Source organism: Corylus avellana, chromosome 9 (genome assembly GCF_965113065.1).
Source record: "Corylus avellana chromosome 9, dhCorAvel1.hap1.2, whole genome shotgun sequence".
Lineage (NCBI taxonomy): Eukaryota > Viridiplantae > Streptophyta > Magnoliopsida > Fagales > Betulaceae > Corylus > Corylus avellana.
Window position 1 is genome coordinate 19,407,989 of NC_142498.1, and position 17,110 is coordinate 19,425,098.

The window sequence follows — 17,110 nt, forward strand, 5'->3', positions numbered from 1 at the left end:
ATTGCCATGTGACACACTTACATCTAAGGTATTTGCAGGACATTAATGGTTGTGCATCCATAGAGTGAACCTGCTGGGCTTACACAGAGTTTAACCTCATACAGTTTCTTAGGTCTTTTTATTATGGCCATTACATGGACAGTGACAATTGTGATAATGATAACATCTAATAAAACAGTAAACAACCATTTAAAAATTATTTAGAGAGAGAGAGGCTCAAGCTGATGAATCTAAGCTCCTTTTTGCACATTCTTTATTATTCTGAACTTACTTTCAGGGATTTTGACAACCCTGAAAATATCACTCAAATGCCAAAATATCCATTTTAGCTTATTTTTGTTAACTTAAACACCAGGTCACAATCATATCCTATTATGCTGAGATGGAGTTCAACTGACAAATAACTACATAAGCTGAACTGATGGAGAGTCAAAATCATTTGCATATCTAGTGTATGGTATCAGAGATATAAGTTCCACAACAGGCTTGACCACTCCACATGAATCTTCACTAGTATCCTCCTATTAACAACTAAGATTCCATCACACTTATATCATGGATAAATAAACACCATCTAACAGGAGCCATTTGGTAAACCAAGATTCTGATGTAGAATGATTAGGTACAGAATTCAAATAATCTACCATCCAAAAAAATTTGCACTCATCCCGAATCTTATTATTGAAATGAAAAAACAAAGTGTAATCTCAAAATGTATGAGTCAATTCTTCAAAGAGAAATAATTGTCACAAGTAGCAATCAAGGTACCTTGTATTATGTATACACATTGCAGGACACACAAAAAATAAATTACCTGCATCCCAGTGCTGTCAAAGATAATGCCTTCTGGTGCATATGTTGTCCCACTGACACTGTATTCAGAAACCACAGGACCACGCTCTACAGAATGAACCACACAAACCTGGCCAGACAAGAGTAGCAAAGCCAAAAAATTTCACTTAAAAGACAGTTTAAAAATTACACCACAGACAGTCATGCACCATCAACATAATATGAATCACAGGTTTTCTATGTTAACTAAACAAGTTGTTAGGAAATAACCATAGTAAAACATAATTTTATTTATAATGAATTTTTTATTATGATAAATTACACCAACCTTCCTTGATGTTTAAGAAAATGTCAGGGACTTGCCTCCTGTTTTTAGAAATGGCACTTTGCCCCCAGAGGCTGCTTTTTTTTTCTCTCGAGTTTCCTTGTCATATAATCAGCCCGGTTATTCACCATTATCTAAGATCACTTTGGATAGATATTTAATTTGAAAAGGAAATATTTCGATACAGTTTGTAATGACACATGAACGGCCGTAAGGATGTATCTATTATATGGATCACAAACCTTATGATTTCTGAAAATAAGAAGCAAGTTCATGACATTTCCCCAAACCTCAAGAAAGGATAGTATAATTTGCCCTTTTATTAATTATAAGAAAAACACTACAGTAACTGGAGTGATGGGCTCATGCTTCTCAGTATTGACTCATATGGAATTAGCAAGACCCAACAATAAAATTCTTGGTGGGAATCATCAACTTTATAATGTCCTAAAAACGGCTCATGCTTTTGTAATTTTTTTTTTTTGATAAGTAATTGACAAATATCATTAAAAACATAAGGCGCCCCTAAGTACACAAGAGGTATACAAAAGGAAACCCCTAACTAGTAATGGCAAAAAGAACAAGGAAATCACTATAACTAAATCTTATGTTATTCCTTTCCCTCCATAAACACCATAAGAGGCACGTAGGCACCATCTTCCACACTGTAACGCTCCGCAGACATTATTTTCTCATCGTAACAGGCTTCAACATATATTAAAAAAAGAGAAAAAAGGAAATGATAGTGGAATGGATTTCTGTCCTAGCATGTGCCTGCATGCGAGCATTCATCTTCATATGCACACATTACAACATTAGATGAAGACAACATGCTGCCAGGCTAGGAAAACTAAATACAAATTGCTTAACTAAATCTTCTCCAACTAGTGTCTATGTGCAAACCAAAACCTGTGCAAGGAGGAGGAAAGAACTTCCATTCAGATAAACTAAATTCTATCCCTACAAAATCATTGGAAAATGAAAATTCATCTACCAAAAATGCCACTCTTTAAGACAGTAGAAAGCAGTTAATAGAAAATTAGACTTCCAAAGAAAGATGTCAAGAAAAATCTTGAAAGTGCTCCAATTAAACGGTGCAGGTTTGTAAACATGCATTTTGTTTAAATTATTAATGAATGATAAAGCTTAGCATGAATTTTTCAATAATTCAAAGATCAGAATAAGGTGAAAGGAGACATAACCAAACCCACCATGGATTAAGAAATCCCTTGGCCTTAATGAAAAGGTCAGAAGGTGCATAGATCAAAAAAGACAATTTGTTCAAATTTTTATGTCTAGGGAGAATTACCTTTGAGACAGACATCATATTGGTAGTCAGAGTTCCAGTCTTGTCACTGCAAATTACTGTGGTGCAGCCTAAAGTCTCAACAGATGGCAAAGACCGTACAATAGCATTCAACCGAGCCATTCGCTTTGTTCCCAGAGCCAAACACCTACAACAAACATTGAAAAACGACCATAAGTGAAGCAGAAAAAATAGAAATATATAACTAGTATTTTTTTATATATAAGTAAAGGAAATTCATTAAAAGCACAAGGAGCACAGCCAAATATACAGGAAGTATACAAAAGAAACACCCAGCAATAAAGAGCGAGAAAAAAGAGAACACAAATAAGCATAGCTAGAGACATGGAGAAAGGCAGTAGCAGAGATCCACGCAAATAGGGATTTAAGAAAACAAGTTTGTAGATCCGAGCTCGTTCTCTCTCAATCATTTGAAAATAATATCATATTGTATTTCTCAAATTGGGGTATGTTTATAACCATATGGAAACAATCTCATAGCCAAAAAAAAAAAAAGAAAAAAAAAAAGGTAAGATTTAGACGTATAATTCAACATGCCACATTATAACACAATTTTAAGATAAAGCATTCAGACCTCCCATCAGAAAACTAGTGAGAAATAATTTATTTCTTAAGTAATTCAAAAGAATATGAATCTTTCAGTTCCAACAAAGCATAGGAAAAGAGGAAGAATAGAGGAAAGAATTATACAAATGAAAGCCATTTTCTAAAATTTCTAAAAGAAAAATGTCACAACTAAACCTGTTCCCATGCAGACATCACTCTTTTTCTCCTTGGGTACAAAAATATAAATTACTGATATAAAATTTCTGGGACTTCCTAAAATAAGAAATCTCAGACGGTACACAAGTAAATGATTATTTGAAGGGAGGGGTGTACAAAATTGTTTCTAAGGTTTTAGCCTTTAGGTTGAGAAGTGTTTTGGGTAAGGTTATTTCCTACTCTCAAAATGCCTTCATAGGGGGTCGACAAATCCTAGATTCGGTTCTTATTGCAAACGAATGTGTGGATAGTCGCATGAAGCAAGGGGTGCCAGGTGTTATTTGTAATTTGGACCTGGAAAAGGCGTACGACCATGTTAATTGGGACTTTATTTTGTACTTGCTGCATAGGTGTGGTTTTGGGGAGAGGTGGAAGGCTTGGATAGAGTGGTGTATTACTTCGGTAAGATTTTCCATTCTAGTGAATGGCTCTCCGGAAGGGTTCTTTAGCAGTTCGAGGGGAATTCGGCAAGGGGATCCTCTTTCTCCTTTACTGTTTGTTCTTGTTATGGAGGCTTTGAGTAAGATGGTGAATGCTACGGTTGACCAAGGGCTTTTGACAGGTTTCTCGGTAGGAGATAGGGTTATTTCGGAGTTGGAGGTCTCTCACTCCTTATTTGCTGACGATACCTTGATTTTTTGTGAAGCTTCTCTCGAGCAAATACGGTATGTGCGCCTCATTCTTTTATGTTTTGAAGCTGTTTCGGGTTTGAGAGTTAATCTTGGAAAGTCCAAAATTGTGGCTATTGGAGAGGTGGAGAACATTGGGGTATTAGCTAATATCCTTGGGTGTAATGTTGCTGAGTTGCCCATGAAGTATCTGGGTCTCCCTCTTGGGGCGCCGTTTAAGGACACGGTTATGTGGAATGATGTGATTGAGAAGATGGAGCGTCAAATGGCAGGTTGGAAGAGGATGTACCTCTCCAAAGGAGGCCGTTTAACTCTCATCAAGAGTACTATGTCTAATCTACCAACTTACTTTTTGTCTTTGTTTCCGATCCCCATGAGCGTTGCTAAAAGGCTTGAGAAAGTCCAAAGAGATTTCTTGTGGGGAGGAATGGGAGATGAGGCTAAGTTGCATCTTGTAAAGTGGGATCAAGTGTGTTGTCCTTTGCAATACGGTGGTCTTGGTATTCGAAAGTTGCATCAGTTTAATCAAGCTCTCTTGGGGAAATGGCTTTGGAGATATGCGAATGAGAGTGAGGCTCTGTGGTGCAAGGTTATCAAAGCCAAGTACGAAGACCAGGAAGGCGGATGGTGCACGAAGGAAGCTTCGGGTTCTCATGGTGTGGGTGTATGGAAGTATATTCGGCAAGGTTGGAGTTCTTTTGCCAAAGGTTGTCGGTTTGAGGTGGGGGAGGGTTCGAAAGTTCGTTTCTGGCATGATATTTGGTGTGGGGAAAATCCTTTGAAGCAAGACTTCCCTTCTTTGTTCAGCATCGCTAGGCACAAAGAAGCTTGGGTGAAGGATAATTTTACTTGGAGGAATGGGGTTGTAGAGTGGAATGTCATTTTTGTGCGACCCGTTCAGGATTGGGAGATGGATTTGGTTGCTCCTTTTTTTGATCGGTTGTACTCGTGCAAGATCTCTGTAGGTACGGTGGATCGTATTTGCTGGGCCTCGTCTAGGAAAGGCAAGTTTGAGGTTAAGTCGCTCTTCAAGGCATTGTCTAACTTTGACCATGAGGTGTTTCCTTGGAGGAGTATTTGGTGCACAAAGGTGCCTTTGCGAGTGGCTTTTTTCAGGTGGACCGCGGCCCTAGGCAAAATTTTGACTATTGATAATCTACGTAAGAGGAACTTTGTGGTGGTGGAGTGGTGTTGTATGTGCAAAAAGTCAGGAGAGTCGGTAGATCATCTTCTTCTCCATTGCGAAACCGCAAGAACTCTTTGGCACGCTATTTTTAGTCGGTTTGGGTTGCATTGGGTTATGCCTGGCAAAGTGAGGGATTTATTTTATTGCTGGTGGTCGGGAGGTCGTGCTCGAAGCGCGGTAGTTTGGAAGATGATTCCTCTATGTCTTATGTGGTGTATATGGACTGAAAGAAATGCTAGATGTTTTGAGAATACTACTAGGACTATAGAGGAGCTGACTCATTTTTTCTTCTTTACTCTTTACTCTTGGACGGCTGCTTGGCTAGCTCCTTTAGTAATTAGTTTCTCTGACTTCCTCTTTCATTTCTCTCCTTCCTAGGCGCTCTCTTTTTATACTTCCCGTGTATATGGGTTGCGCCCCTCTGCGCTCTTGTTATATAATACTTTTACTTATCAAAAAAAAAAGAATTCCAAAAAAAAAACATGAAAAGAAGTTAGTAATCATTTGCACTCTATTCCATGGTTGAATTCAAATAAGAAAGGGCAATAAGAACCCTACATATTTGAATAACGAAAACAAAGTGCATATTTAGTATTATCACCAAAACATGCTATACTAAAATTGAGTTCTCGCATCTCTCCAGCAGTGTTTTTGGTGTTGAGGCAGCTCTCATATCCACATAGGACAGACAACACTCCAACGTCAGTGTCTTTTGCACGTAGTAAAAGTGAACCAGAATAAGAGAAAGCACTCACGTTGTAACGACAGCAGGAAGCCCTTCAGGAATCGCTGCAACTGCAAGAGCAACTGCAATCTAGACAGGCACCCAACATTTTTTTTTAAAATAGAAAACATGGGAAAAATAAAAAGAAATCAATGCAGCCATCTAAATAAAAACTCAACATACCAAAGAAGAGCGTAAAATAACTAAACACAAGACAAACATAACAATGGTGATTTGTTTAGGATAAACAGACACTTAAACACCAAACCATCGAACATATGAAAGTCAGTGTCCATAGCATCAACAAATCCATAGCAGCCCCAATAAAAGATACCTGATGATATGTATAAAGAATATCAAAAGCATTATTATCATATGATTCCACACGATATGAACACATTTACAGAGAAATTTAATGGATCGCTGTCTTCCTTTAACATAACTTCTATACACAGCTAACCAAGTGAAATTTAAACTCCTCACCAATGCCACCCCACAAAAGTCCCGCTACAGACTATGCGATTGGCAACACCAACTGGTTGGGAAAAAAGAGACATGAAGTAGGCAGTTAGCTAAAGTACTTTTAATCAAGGTAACCCTCCCACCTTCGACAAATACATCTTCTTCCATCCAGCCAAATGGCACTCTATGGAATACCATTTGCAGCCTCATAGGGTTGGCTTGGGTTATGCCTAGTTGGGTGGTAGACCTTTTCGCTTACTGGAAAGGACAACTTGGTAGACTTCGAAATGTTGCAATGTGGAAGATGGTTCCGTCTGGCTTACGTGGTGTCTTTGGAAGGAAAGAAACAACTGGAGTTTTGAAGACCGCAAATAGACGGTGGTGGAATTAAAAGATTTTTTGTTCAAGACTCTTTACCACTAAACAATTGCTTTTAACTTAAATATTTATGGCTTTCTTGATTTTATTGATCTTTTTTCTTCTTCAAGCTAGGTGTATATTTAGTATACTTCATGACTACTTCGATTGCGCTTTTTAATAATTGCAATTACTTATCAAAAAAACCTCTATACGCAACTGTAAAAGTATCTTTACAAATCACTCTTTGAACAGATCTTTGTCAATGCCCTTTTCAATATCTTTAGCTTCGTAGATTTTTGCGGTCTCTTTCCTCGTTCTTGATGTTGTTGGGTGTTTTTCACTTGTGTACATGGGTTGCACCCCTTACACTTTTAATATTTTTCTTTACTTTAAAAAAAAAAAAAAAATTGTCTACAACAAAGCCTTAATCCCAATTTGTTGGGATTGGCTACGTGAAACTGCATGCCACATTCAATTCTATCTTAGTCTATATTCTGGACTAAATGCTTGGCAATCATAATTGTCCCACTACTTTTTACTCATGTCAATTTTGGTTTCCCTCAATTATCTCTTGTTCCTTCAACTTGAATCAAACCGCTCTTTCAGAGTGCTGATTTCTATGCAATACATGAACAAACCATCCTAAGACTTTCTTTATATCTTATTTTCAATTACCACCATCCACTTCATTCTACAAATACCTTTATTGTTGTCTTCTATCTTTTTTGGTATTTTAATCCATCCATCCACTTACCAAAACATTTGCATCAACTACACTCTTGTTATTAAAATGTTTCAGCATAGAGATTTTCAACTTAGATACAAAATCATGGGAATGTAAACCATAACTTAACAATATACCAGTACGAATTAGCAGCTATCATCCCATCAGCGCAAGAATACTCCGCCGGTGACATATATGCCAATACCTCAATTTAGCATGATCAATTTGCATGCAATAACCAGATTCCTTAGTTTCATATAAAGGCATTGCACGCAGTAACCAGATCAAAATATCCAACTCTCTTCATGTAACATTATACAATTCATTACTCAGATAAGAGATCCATTATGATGTATTTCTCCTAGCTAGCCCCTGAATATCCACACCTAGATCTTGGAATTGTCCAAGCATTCTCATGTGAAAGACAGGATTTTCTTTAATCCACTGATTTTCACTCAAGTGTCCAATGGACAACGCAATATAGGCCCTTGGGACTGTACTGATATCAACCTTGTTCAATCATCCAAAGAACCAAGGTTCAGCAAGAGATTTTTAGTGTCAGAAATTTTATTTAGTTGTGAATCCTAAATTTAAACATACTGGCCCATTCCAATTAAGAGACTCAGATTCTTCTTTCAAAAATATATGTAAGTGTTAAGCAATTGAATGGAAACAAAAAGAGATTGCAGAAAAACTTCCCAAAGTATTAGTACTTCTAGGGAAATCCTAAGAAAAATGATGGTCACCATGCCCATATCTGACAGCAAATTGTCCATTCAAATTTGATCTATGGATTGGGCTTACTCATTGACAGAAAAAAAAAAAAAAAAAAAAAAAAAAAAAAAAAAAACACACACACACACACACACACACACACAAGAAACACAAAAAACAAAACAAAACAAAACAAAAACCAAAAAAAAAAAATTAAAGAGGATTCATAGAGCCTATATAAGCTTTATGAACAAATCATCTCACTCCAAGGTAAACTACAATTTAATTAATCAAATATGAACCAAAGTGACACCTAAGACTGAAGTAAGTTGTACATCTGAAACCAAAGATACAGCAGCTTCCTGCCTGATGCTAGTGAAACTTTAAAAAGACTACATTAGAGTAAATAGAAAAGAATTGAGACACCAAAACGAAATTTCATTGTGAAAGCAAATAAGGATAGGAACCTCATTCATGAAAAATTACCTTGAAGTAATGAATTGCACCACGCAAGAACCCACCATGGGCAGGGTCACGAAAGTGACCAATATTTACAATCCATACTAGTACACAAATCCCTGCGATAACCTAATAACACAACCATTGTTAATATTTCATCAAATAGCAACTGACAATTAAAACTTAAAGTGAAGTTAGATCTGAAGATATGTGAAAAACAAAATGTTAAGAAGATGGTTCAAAAATTCTATAACATGTAAAAACGCATGGCCTTGGTAAGAAATAATGGCAAATCCTAACAAATCATGAATCAGAGAAGAAATTCTATCCTCAGAAAGCCCATCACCAAATTTTGCCACTTAGCAAGATAAATAGAGTACAATTCTGATATAAAAAAACTTCTACCTTTTTTTAATAAAACTTGATTATTACTTATCAAAAAAAAAATCTGATATAGATCCAAGAAGGCGTCACTTATGAAACAGTTTCAGGTCAAAGATGAGAGAAGTGATTTTGCTGCTCACTATATCCAGACTCAAACAGAACCCAGCTTTTATACAGAACCATTCTGTCCACACCCAACTCATCCACTGTTACAGCAAAGACATGTAATAATAGCAAAATATCTTTCATTTCTCCAAGAAATCAAGCTTACCAATGATTTAGTTCCAACAAAGAAAACAACATCCCTTGAAAATGTGAGTATAAGACTAACAAATATAAGAAACTACTACACAGAAAAATGAAGATTGAGGATTGAAGGCAATTTGCAATCACCTTGGCCAAGAAAGTACCAAATTCATCCAGCTTCTTTTTCAATGGTGTCACTTCCTGCAAACAGTTGTAATATCAATAATGAGAATGTAAAATAGTCCTCACGTATATCAAAATACAATCATATTATCTTCCCAATTAGAAGGCTCTCTCTCTCTCTCTCTCTGCGGCGCGTGTTAGCGCATGCCGACTTTTCTCTTTTCTGGTGGGGATGTGAAGGTGGTGTTTTAATGAATCCATATTGTATGAGTAGACAGTAGAGGGTAGATCTTCTGTGTTACGGATTTTTGAAAAGTGCAGGGGGTATCGTTTGTTCCATTTGCTTGGGTAAAGTTAATAATTTTTTTATTGTTAGCCAATTTAGAGGAGCTGATTTCAGAGGAGGGTACGAAGGTATGAGGTCTTGATATCATTGAAGAAGAGAGGGCCTTATGAGACAAAGATAGACTGAGGAAGGCGAAAGTGTTAAGCGAGGTGGAGAGATCCACTCTCCATGGAAGAGGTGAGTTGGAGGCAAAAATCTAGGGCCTTATGGTTAAGGGTGGGTGACAAGTGCACGAAGGTTTTTCACAGAATGGCCAACTCTAATAGAAGAAAGAACTCCATTGATTATTTGTTAGTTGATGGTTCACTTTCTACCAATCGGGTGGAGATTAGCGAGCACATTGTCCAATTTTATAGTAATCTGTATACCAAGCAATCCAGTCGGCAGCTCATGTTGGACGACTTTTCTTTTGACCGAATATGTGAGGTTGAGGCTAATTGGTAGGAGAGAGAGTTTGAGGAAGGGGAGGTTTTGGAGGTAGTGAAAGCTATGAATGGAGACAAGGTGCAAGGCTCTGATGGTTACTCTTTGGCATTCTTCCAAGCTTGCTGGGATGTATTAAAAGAAGACATCATGAAGGTTTTTCATGCCTTCCATGCTAGAGGTAAGTTTGAAAGGAGCCTAAATGCTACATTCATTTGTCTCATTCTGAAGATTCCTGGGGCTGCTGATCTCAAGGATTTTTGCCCAATTAGTCTAGTGAATGCCATTTACAAAATTATAGCCAATGTTCTAGCTAACAGGCTAGTAATCACTTGAATACAAATTACAGTCCAAAGATGAAGATATATGATGCTTACATCTTCTGTTTGCAACAACGAGTCACGAATGCTGCCCATAGCAGTGTTAGCACCAACTCCTACCACAACAGCTCGCGCCCTACCAGCAACCACTACTGTTCCCTGGAAATCAAGACATGCAGGAACTTGTTTATTGACAATAAACATTTACATAGCATAAAAAATCATAAGAGCTCTTGAAGAAAGATGCAAACAACAGAAAATTCCAGCAGAAGGGGGGGAATCCTTCAAATCTCTGTATGTCATAAGATTTCAAGAATCAATAAATACCAAAAGAATATTATGCAAATTTATGTTCCTCCCAACCATATATTGTTAAAGCAACAATTTGAAAAATTAAAACGTAAAGACTTCAAAATTCACAACAGAAGTAGAGCATAAAATAATTAAATGCTTCAAAGCAAAGCCATCAAGGACTGTAAAACAAGATTTTAAACTGAAGCAGCTTATATCATAAGCTTTTGAGTACCAAGTGATAAATAGAAGGAACCACGATCTTTAAATTCTCCACTGTAAGGGAGATGTGCTCTTAAAATACATAAACCACCAGAAAAATCAATCATATAACCACTTCAGACCCTCAAATAATGCTCTAAGGTGATATACAACACCCTTATTGTAGTTTTATCCAGAGGGATATGGGACCTATAAAACCTGGACAAAATTTACTCAACTGATGCCAGTAGGAACATGCAGTCTAGTAACTCCAGATTAATCTTTCAAAAATATCTTTCCCAAACCAAAAATGAATAGAATAGCAAACTTGAGCTATTCATACATATTGGTGATGGACAGTAAACACACTATTCAATATTCATATCTTTATCACCCTCATTATACTAAAAAGACCTACGATGTATTCACACAGATAGAATAGAGTAAAAGATAGATACACTAAATACATATAGGGAAGACAGAATGTACAGAGACACAAAAACACACTTTTTTTTTTTTTTTTGATAAGTAACACAAAAAAACACACTATATATATATATATATATATATATATATATATATATATATATATATATCAATTTTCATTAAAAAAATGTCCTGCAAAGTTATATATCAATCCTCAATGTAACTTAAGGTATGAAGCGTCTTAGAAAGCCTAATTGAGTCCATGGAGTGACAATGAATGCTGTGAAATGTCAATCCACAGAGATAGACCAGAGTCTGACTTAACTGATGAACCCTCTACCCCTCTCCTAAGTGGATCAATCTCCAGTTAGTGGCTACTATGCAGTATGCACCCAAACTGTTCAGACTTTAAATATAATTAGAGCTCAAATCAACCAGAAAGCCAAGTAATGCAATGAAACCTTAAGTTCCAAATCTTACATACTATTTTCATGCCAAACTTCATAAAGAGGCAATATCTCATACCGCCATACACCTAAAATTTATATCTATATCACAGGTAAACATCAAAATCATCAACTATGACAAGCCAATTGATATCAGACCCATGCTACAACAATTTTTCAAATATTTACCGAGAAAAGAATATTTGTCTTGTCTTGGTATACAGCATTTGTTGCTTTGGTGGACTCAAGCTCTTTTTCCACAGAGCAGCTCTCACCTGTCACCATTGAACAAAGATTTCAGATACATCAGATAGTACATACGCATAAAAACAAAATTTGAAAAAATAAATAAGTAAATAAATAGAAGCAGACCCTAGCACATATTTCTATAGACCCCTTCTCACTTCTCAGTAACATTCACATATACAAACTGAAAAGCAACTAAGATGCATGTAGTCTTAGTAGGTACATGCCGATACAACTTAAACATGTGGCAATTTATATATATTTCTAAAAGCTTTGAATTCCTAAATTTCCAAAGCATAGTGTAACTAGCCTCAAGTAATAGAACAGCATAACAATCAAAATCATTCATGTGAAACTGACTAATAACAGTGTAGATAGTATCAACTATCAAGTAACATTCAAGTCAACCACTTAAATTTTGGTCACACAGGCATAACTTTCCTGCATTTTAAAGGTCATCAGTACATACTATGCAGTACCACTCCATGTTAAAAACTAGATCCTGCCCAACCACACCACACCTAGATGTCAACTTAACTATAGCTGGTCGTGAGTGTCAACACAGAGAGAGAGAGAGAGAGAGAGAGAATTCAAATTAACAAAGTCAATCTCTACCTCTAATGAGAAACATGTAGTAACGAAAACAAAATCATAAAATATGCCACTACAAACCTAATAATGCATCCGATATTGATCTCCTACACAAAGGGATTATTAAACATATGCCTCTCTCTTGAACCTAACATTTTTGTGTTTCTTTTTTCCCAACAATAAAATGAATGAATAATTCATCCATTTATATGGGCATATACCTGTCAATAATTCACACAAGACAAAATATATATAGGTAAAATCCCACAAAAGTGCATGATAAACTCAGATTCTAAACACGAAGTTAAGTTCTACATGCAATGAAGTAAGAGTTCTACCTCTTGCAAGCATAAATGAACCATGTACCTTGCTATTATGCCCGATTATCATCTTGAAAACACCATAGGTAGAACATAAAGGTGATTTAAGCAAGGGAACTATATTCTTTAAAATAAAATGAAATATATATATATATATATATATATATATATATAGAGAGAGAGAGAGAGAGAGAGAGAGAGAGAGAGAGAGAGAGAGATGGATAGATAATGAGGGAGAATTAAATAAGCTACAATTTCCTGTAAATTTCCTGTCAAAGGTTCGACAAAGTAACCTGATTCCAGATATCACTTTGAAAAGTATATTTTCCATTAATAATTCAAGAATTGATTGATCCTTTGCTTTTCAGATGAACATAATATCACTAGAAATTAGTAACAACAATTAACTAATATACAAAATTCGATATATGAAGTAGAGATACCTGTAAGAATTGCCTGATCAACACGCAATTGATTGCTTAGCATCTTAATCATTCTCATATCGGCTGGAATTTTGCATCCCACTACTCAGTTTACAAAACACAAAATAAAAGTGAACTCCTTTAAGTTCTTGCTAAATATGTGTTGATATAAACCTATTTGCATTTACAGGAATGTGCCTGACTTACCACTAACTTCCACAATATCCCCTGGAACAAGCTCTGATGCTGGAAGTATGGAGAAGCAACCTGCAACAGAGAGTTTTTACATGAGGACCGAGTGAACAAAAATAATAATATCATAACTAAAATTGACAGGCTTCAAGCAATTTCACAAAGGTATGTGAAATACTACCAGCATGGATGATGGAACAGGCACATGTAATAATAAAGTGTTTAAAGTAAAATATGCAAACAATATCCATAAGCCTATAACACTCTGTCCGTCCAACTGACAAGAGGCCTTCCCAGTTTAAACCAATGAAAAAGATCCCAAAAAGATTAATTCCCAAAAATAAATTCCAATCAATCTCACAAACATATGACCTCACTGTAAAATTTCAAATGGCATAAAGTTCATATTTATGCTCCTGATAGGAAAAAGTCAAGAAACAGAAAGAATCCTATATATCGGATCCATCTAGCAAATCATATTATTGAAGCATAAACAGCATTAACATTCATATTTTGATTTCTTCAGCTACACGCTTTACCATTTCGTAGTACAGTTGCAATATCAGCTTGGTAGGCACGTAGCTCCTACATTAAAGAAATAACTGGGGATGTCAGAACAACCTTAAGCTGCATGGACTTCAAAACTAGAACAAAAAAGTTAAAGGTATTAATTCATAATTAGTAAGGTAAACAATATATAAAGACAAAGAATTACATTAGGTATCCTACATAATCTAGTCAATCATTCAAAAAACATTTAAAAGACGACATTTTCCATCTACCATCCAGCCCCCACATTCAGCAACTCAGCACACACTTGTAAACAACCAAAAATGCACGATTCTTTTGTGGGCTTGGATTTGTTTACCTAGTCAAAGACTCAAGTACTCCTGTTATAAAGATACCACAGGAAGAATTCACAAAGTTCAACTTGCTAAAGAGCCATCATTATGGGGTAACCAGGGAAGAAGCGAAGCTACCTTGGCACCTTCAGTACATTGAATGTCTTCTCTTGATTAGTATTGTACATACAGTACTAAAATTTGATTGGATCAGAGTCACTTCTTGGTTCAAAGACATCTTGACTGACAGATGCGCAGACACACACACACACACATTATTCATTTTTTAAATAAAGGAATTATAATGTTCAGAGTCGATTATTTCAACCAGCACCTGTTCACCATCCCATCACCTAAATGATCCAATATAGGTTAGCTAGTACAACACAAAATGCCATTAGCCAATAGCCATTCCTCCTCTAATACTGTTGTCTCAAACAAAGGAGGCAAATATGTCAAAGTGACCACAATAGGGTGTAAATAGACAAGAGTTATGACTTGAATTAATATATAATATACTCCTAAACTTCATCAAAAATTCAGACAGCTTATACAAGTCTTGATTGCCAAGTCGATAATTGTACTTGATAAGAAGAAGGAAGATTCAATTTCTGTTTGGAACAAGTACAGATATCATAGACTAGGTAAACTTGTCAAGATGTTTCCAAGTATTAATGCGAGTTTTGTAAATTTATAACCCCATGACTTACCTCAAGAGCTTTTTCAGCATTTGTTTCTGTTATTACTCCTACTGCCGCATTTGCAGCCAGTATCATCAGGATAACCTGTATGTGTAACAAAATCAACACAGAAAAATATTAAGACCATAGATTATCTATTTTTAGGTGTAAAAAAATCTAGGTGAATATACATATCTTATTCATCCTCATGATAAAGCTAACCGAAAACAAAATTCTCATTCTTAATCTCAATAAAACTTTTTTTCCAAGCGGAATCAACTCTGACTAAAAGCATAGACACAGAATGTTGCAGGATTGGAACATATCAAATGTTTTTGCTTTTGCAAAAGTTCAGCTGTTCAAATTAATCAAAATAATGCAGAAGATATATTGATACTCCATGTGTAGAAAAGCTGGAGCAATCAGAGGAAAAAGGTGAACAAGCATCAGAGGACCAAAAACTAGATCCACCAGCCTTTGCATTTTACATACAGATATTTTCAAATGACAAAAATTCTTAATTAACTGAAAGAGCACTATTCAGGCATATTTCAGAAAATTTGTAATAAGAAACCAGCTAGCCAAAGTAAAAGGTTAACATATCCTACAGAAGGCTCCAAAAATGCCGTTAAGCCCGTCTCTCCATTAATCAAAGCCAAAATGAATGAAACAACTGCGGCAGCGATCAGTATCTTAACAAGCAAGTCATCAAATTGTTTCAAAACCAACTTCCAGAAGGGAGTTCCTGCGTGTGCAATATACATAAGAGTCAGCTCAGTATAGGAATTTCCAATTCCATCTATAAGCAATACTCAGTCCATCCCAAAATATGTGAGAGTTTACAACTACAAGACTTTTTTTTTTATTGGTAAGTTACACGCACCCAGTGGGACTGAACCCACGACCTTACCCTCCACTCTGCTACAAAGGGAGGAAGTACCGCTTGAACTAAAGCTCATTGACCAAAGACACAGATTTTAATGAAACAAAATAAACATTATCATCTTCTTAAAGTACACTCAGGAGGGCCAAGAAAATGGACTTAAATTTGAAAGCAGTAGGGTAATATGAGATGTCACATACATAAATGCCTTTCATTTTTTTGGAATTCTTATGTATATGGGACAGCCCAAAAAGGAAACCACCGCATATTTTGGGATGGAGAGAGCAAGAGCAAAAATGGCCGGGGAGACACATCCTCTCTCATTGTCAAATTGGCTGCTGCATGTCCCCAGCCATTTGGCAATGGGAGCAGCGTGTCTTGTTAACAATCACCATTCAGGAAGCCCCAGGCGTGATGAAATGGTACAAACAATTAAGAAACAACTAAACAGACTTGCTTCACATAGATTGAAAGAGAAATGTTGGGGAGTGGCCGAAGGACATGCATCACTTACTTTTCTCTTCCGGCAGCACTGTGAACCATATGCAAATCATGCAACCAAAGAGGAAAAAAAATACGTTAGGAAAAAGGTAAAACAACAAATATCAAGTTTCAGACTCAACATGGTTCCTAAGGCAACTGCAACAACAACAACAAAAAAAAACTAGAACACATGAAGACACAAACCAATACACTCTGCTCACCAGTGCCTTGAATCAAATTCCTCGTGGGCTATACAATTTTCTAATACCTTTTTTTGTTCTAGGACGACTTGAGAACCAATGACATTGAGAATATTACATATGGAACCTGGCCTATTGAATATGATTCCAATTCCTAAAACACGTCATCCCACACCAAAAAAGGCATACACCCAATGATTGTGATCCTCGCATGTTGCCCTGTTAGATTTTGTACTGAAAAATGTCAGAACCCATGTTAGGAACAGAAAACGTACCGTTTTTTCCATAAACTCTAGCGTGTCGTGCAACCTACAAACAAGAGAATAATTTTACTATAGTACAGCAGCAGAAACCTTAGAGCTTTCAAAGCCAAGCTACGATCGCTAAACTTAAATTTCAGATTATATAAATGAAACCATGAAGTCTGCTCAGGAACCAAATATCTGCGCACCTGATCCTCGCTGAGACCTTTCGCCGGGTCCACCTCAAAGAAATCCAAAACCTGACCCAAAAACAAAAATCCCAGGAAAAAAAAAATGAGAATTAGAACAGTCCCCGAGAACTACTGGAATAGTAGCAGG

The 17,110-nt window shown here is 36.3% G+C and overlaps 1 protein-coding gene across 2 annotated transcripts in view; it reads right to left on the reverse strand.

Annotated features, from left to right (window-relative positions):
- The window catches only part of ECA3 (endoplasmic reticulum-type calcium-transporting ATPase 3), a 33,689-nt gene that overhangs the window by 16,009 nt on the left and 570 nt on the right, over positions 1–17,110 (reverse strand). For both annotated transcript variants that reach the window (XM_059603676.2, XM_059603677.2), the window contains exons 2-16: positions 16,981–17,031; positions 16,805–16,838; positions 16,361–16,378; positions 15,572–15,708; positions 14,994–15,068; positions 13,981–14,026; positions 13,457–13,516; positions 13,271–13,351; positions 11,860–11,945; positions 10,364–10,465; positions 9,242–9,295; positions 8,492–8,593; positions 5,777–5,835; positions 2,427–2,571; positions 815–922 (exon numbers count right to left, since the gene is read on the reverse strand). In XM_059603676.2, coding sequence (XP_059459659.1) covers positions 815–922; positions 2,427–2,571; positions 5,777–5,835; positions 8,492–8,593; positions 9,242–9,295; positions 10,364–10,465; positions 11,860–11,945; positions 13,271–13,351; positions 13,457–13,516; positions 13,981–14,026; positions 14,994–15,068; positions 15,572–15,708; positions 16,361–16,378; positions 16,805–16,838; positions 16,981–17,031 — 1,158 coding nt within the window. The remainder of the gene's footprint in view (positions 1–814; positions 923–2,426; positions 2,572–5,776; positions 5,836–8,491; positions 8,594–9,241; positions 9,296–10,363; positions 10,466–11,859; positions 11,946–13,270; positions 13,352–13,456; positions 13,517–13,980; positions 14,027–14,993; positions 15,069–15,571; positions 15,709–16,360; positions 16,379–16,804; positions 16,839–16,980; positions 17,032–17,110) is intronic.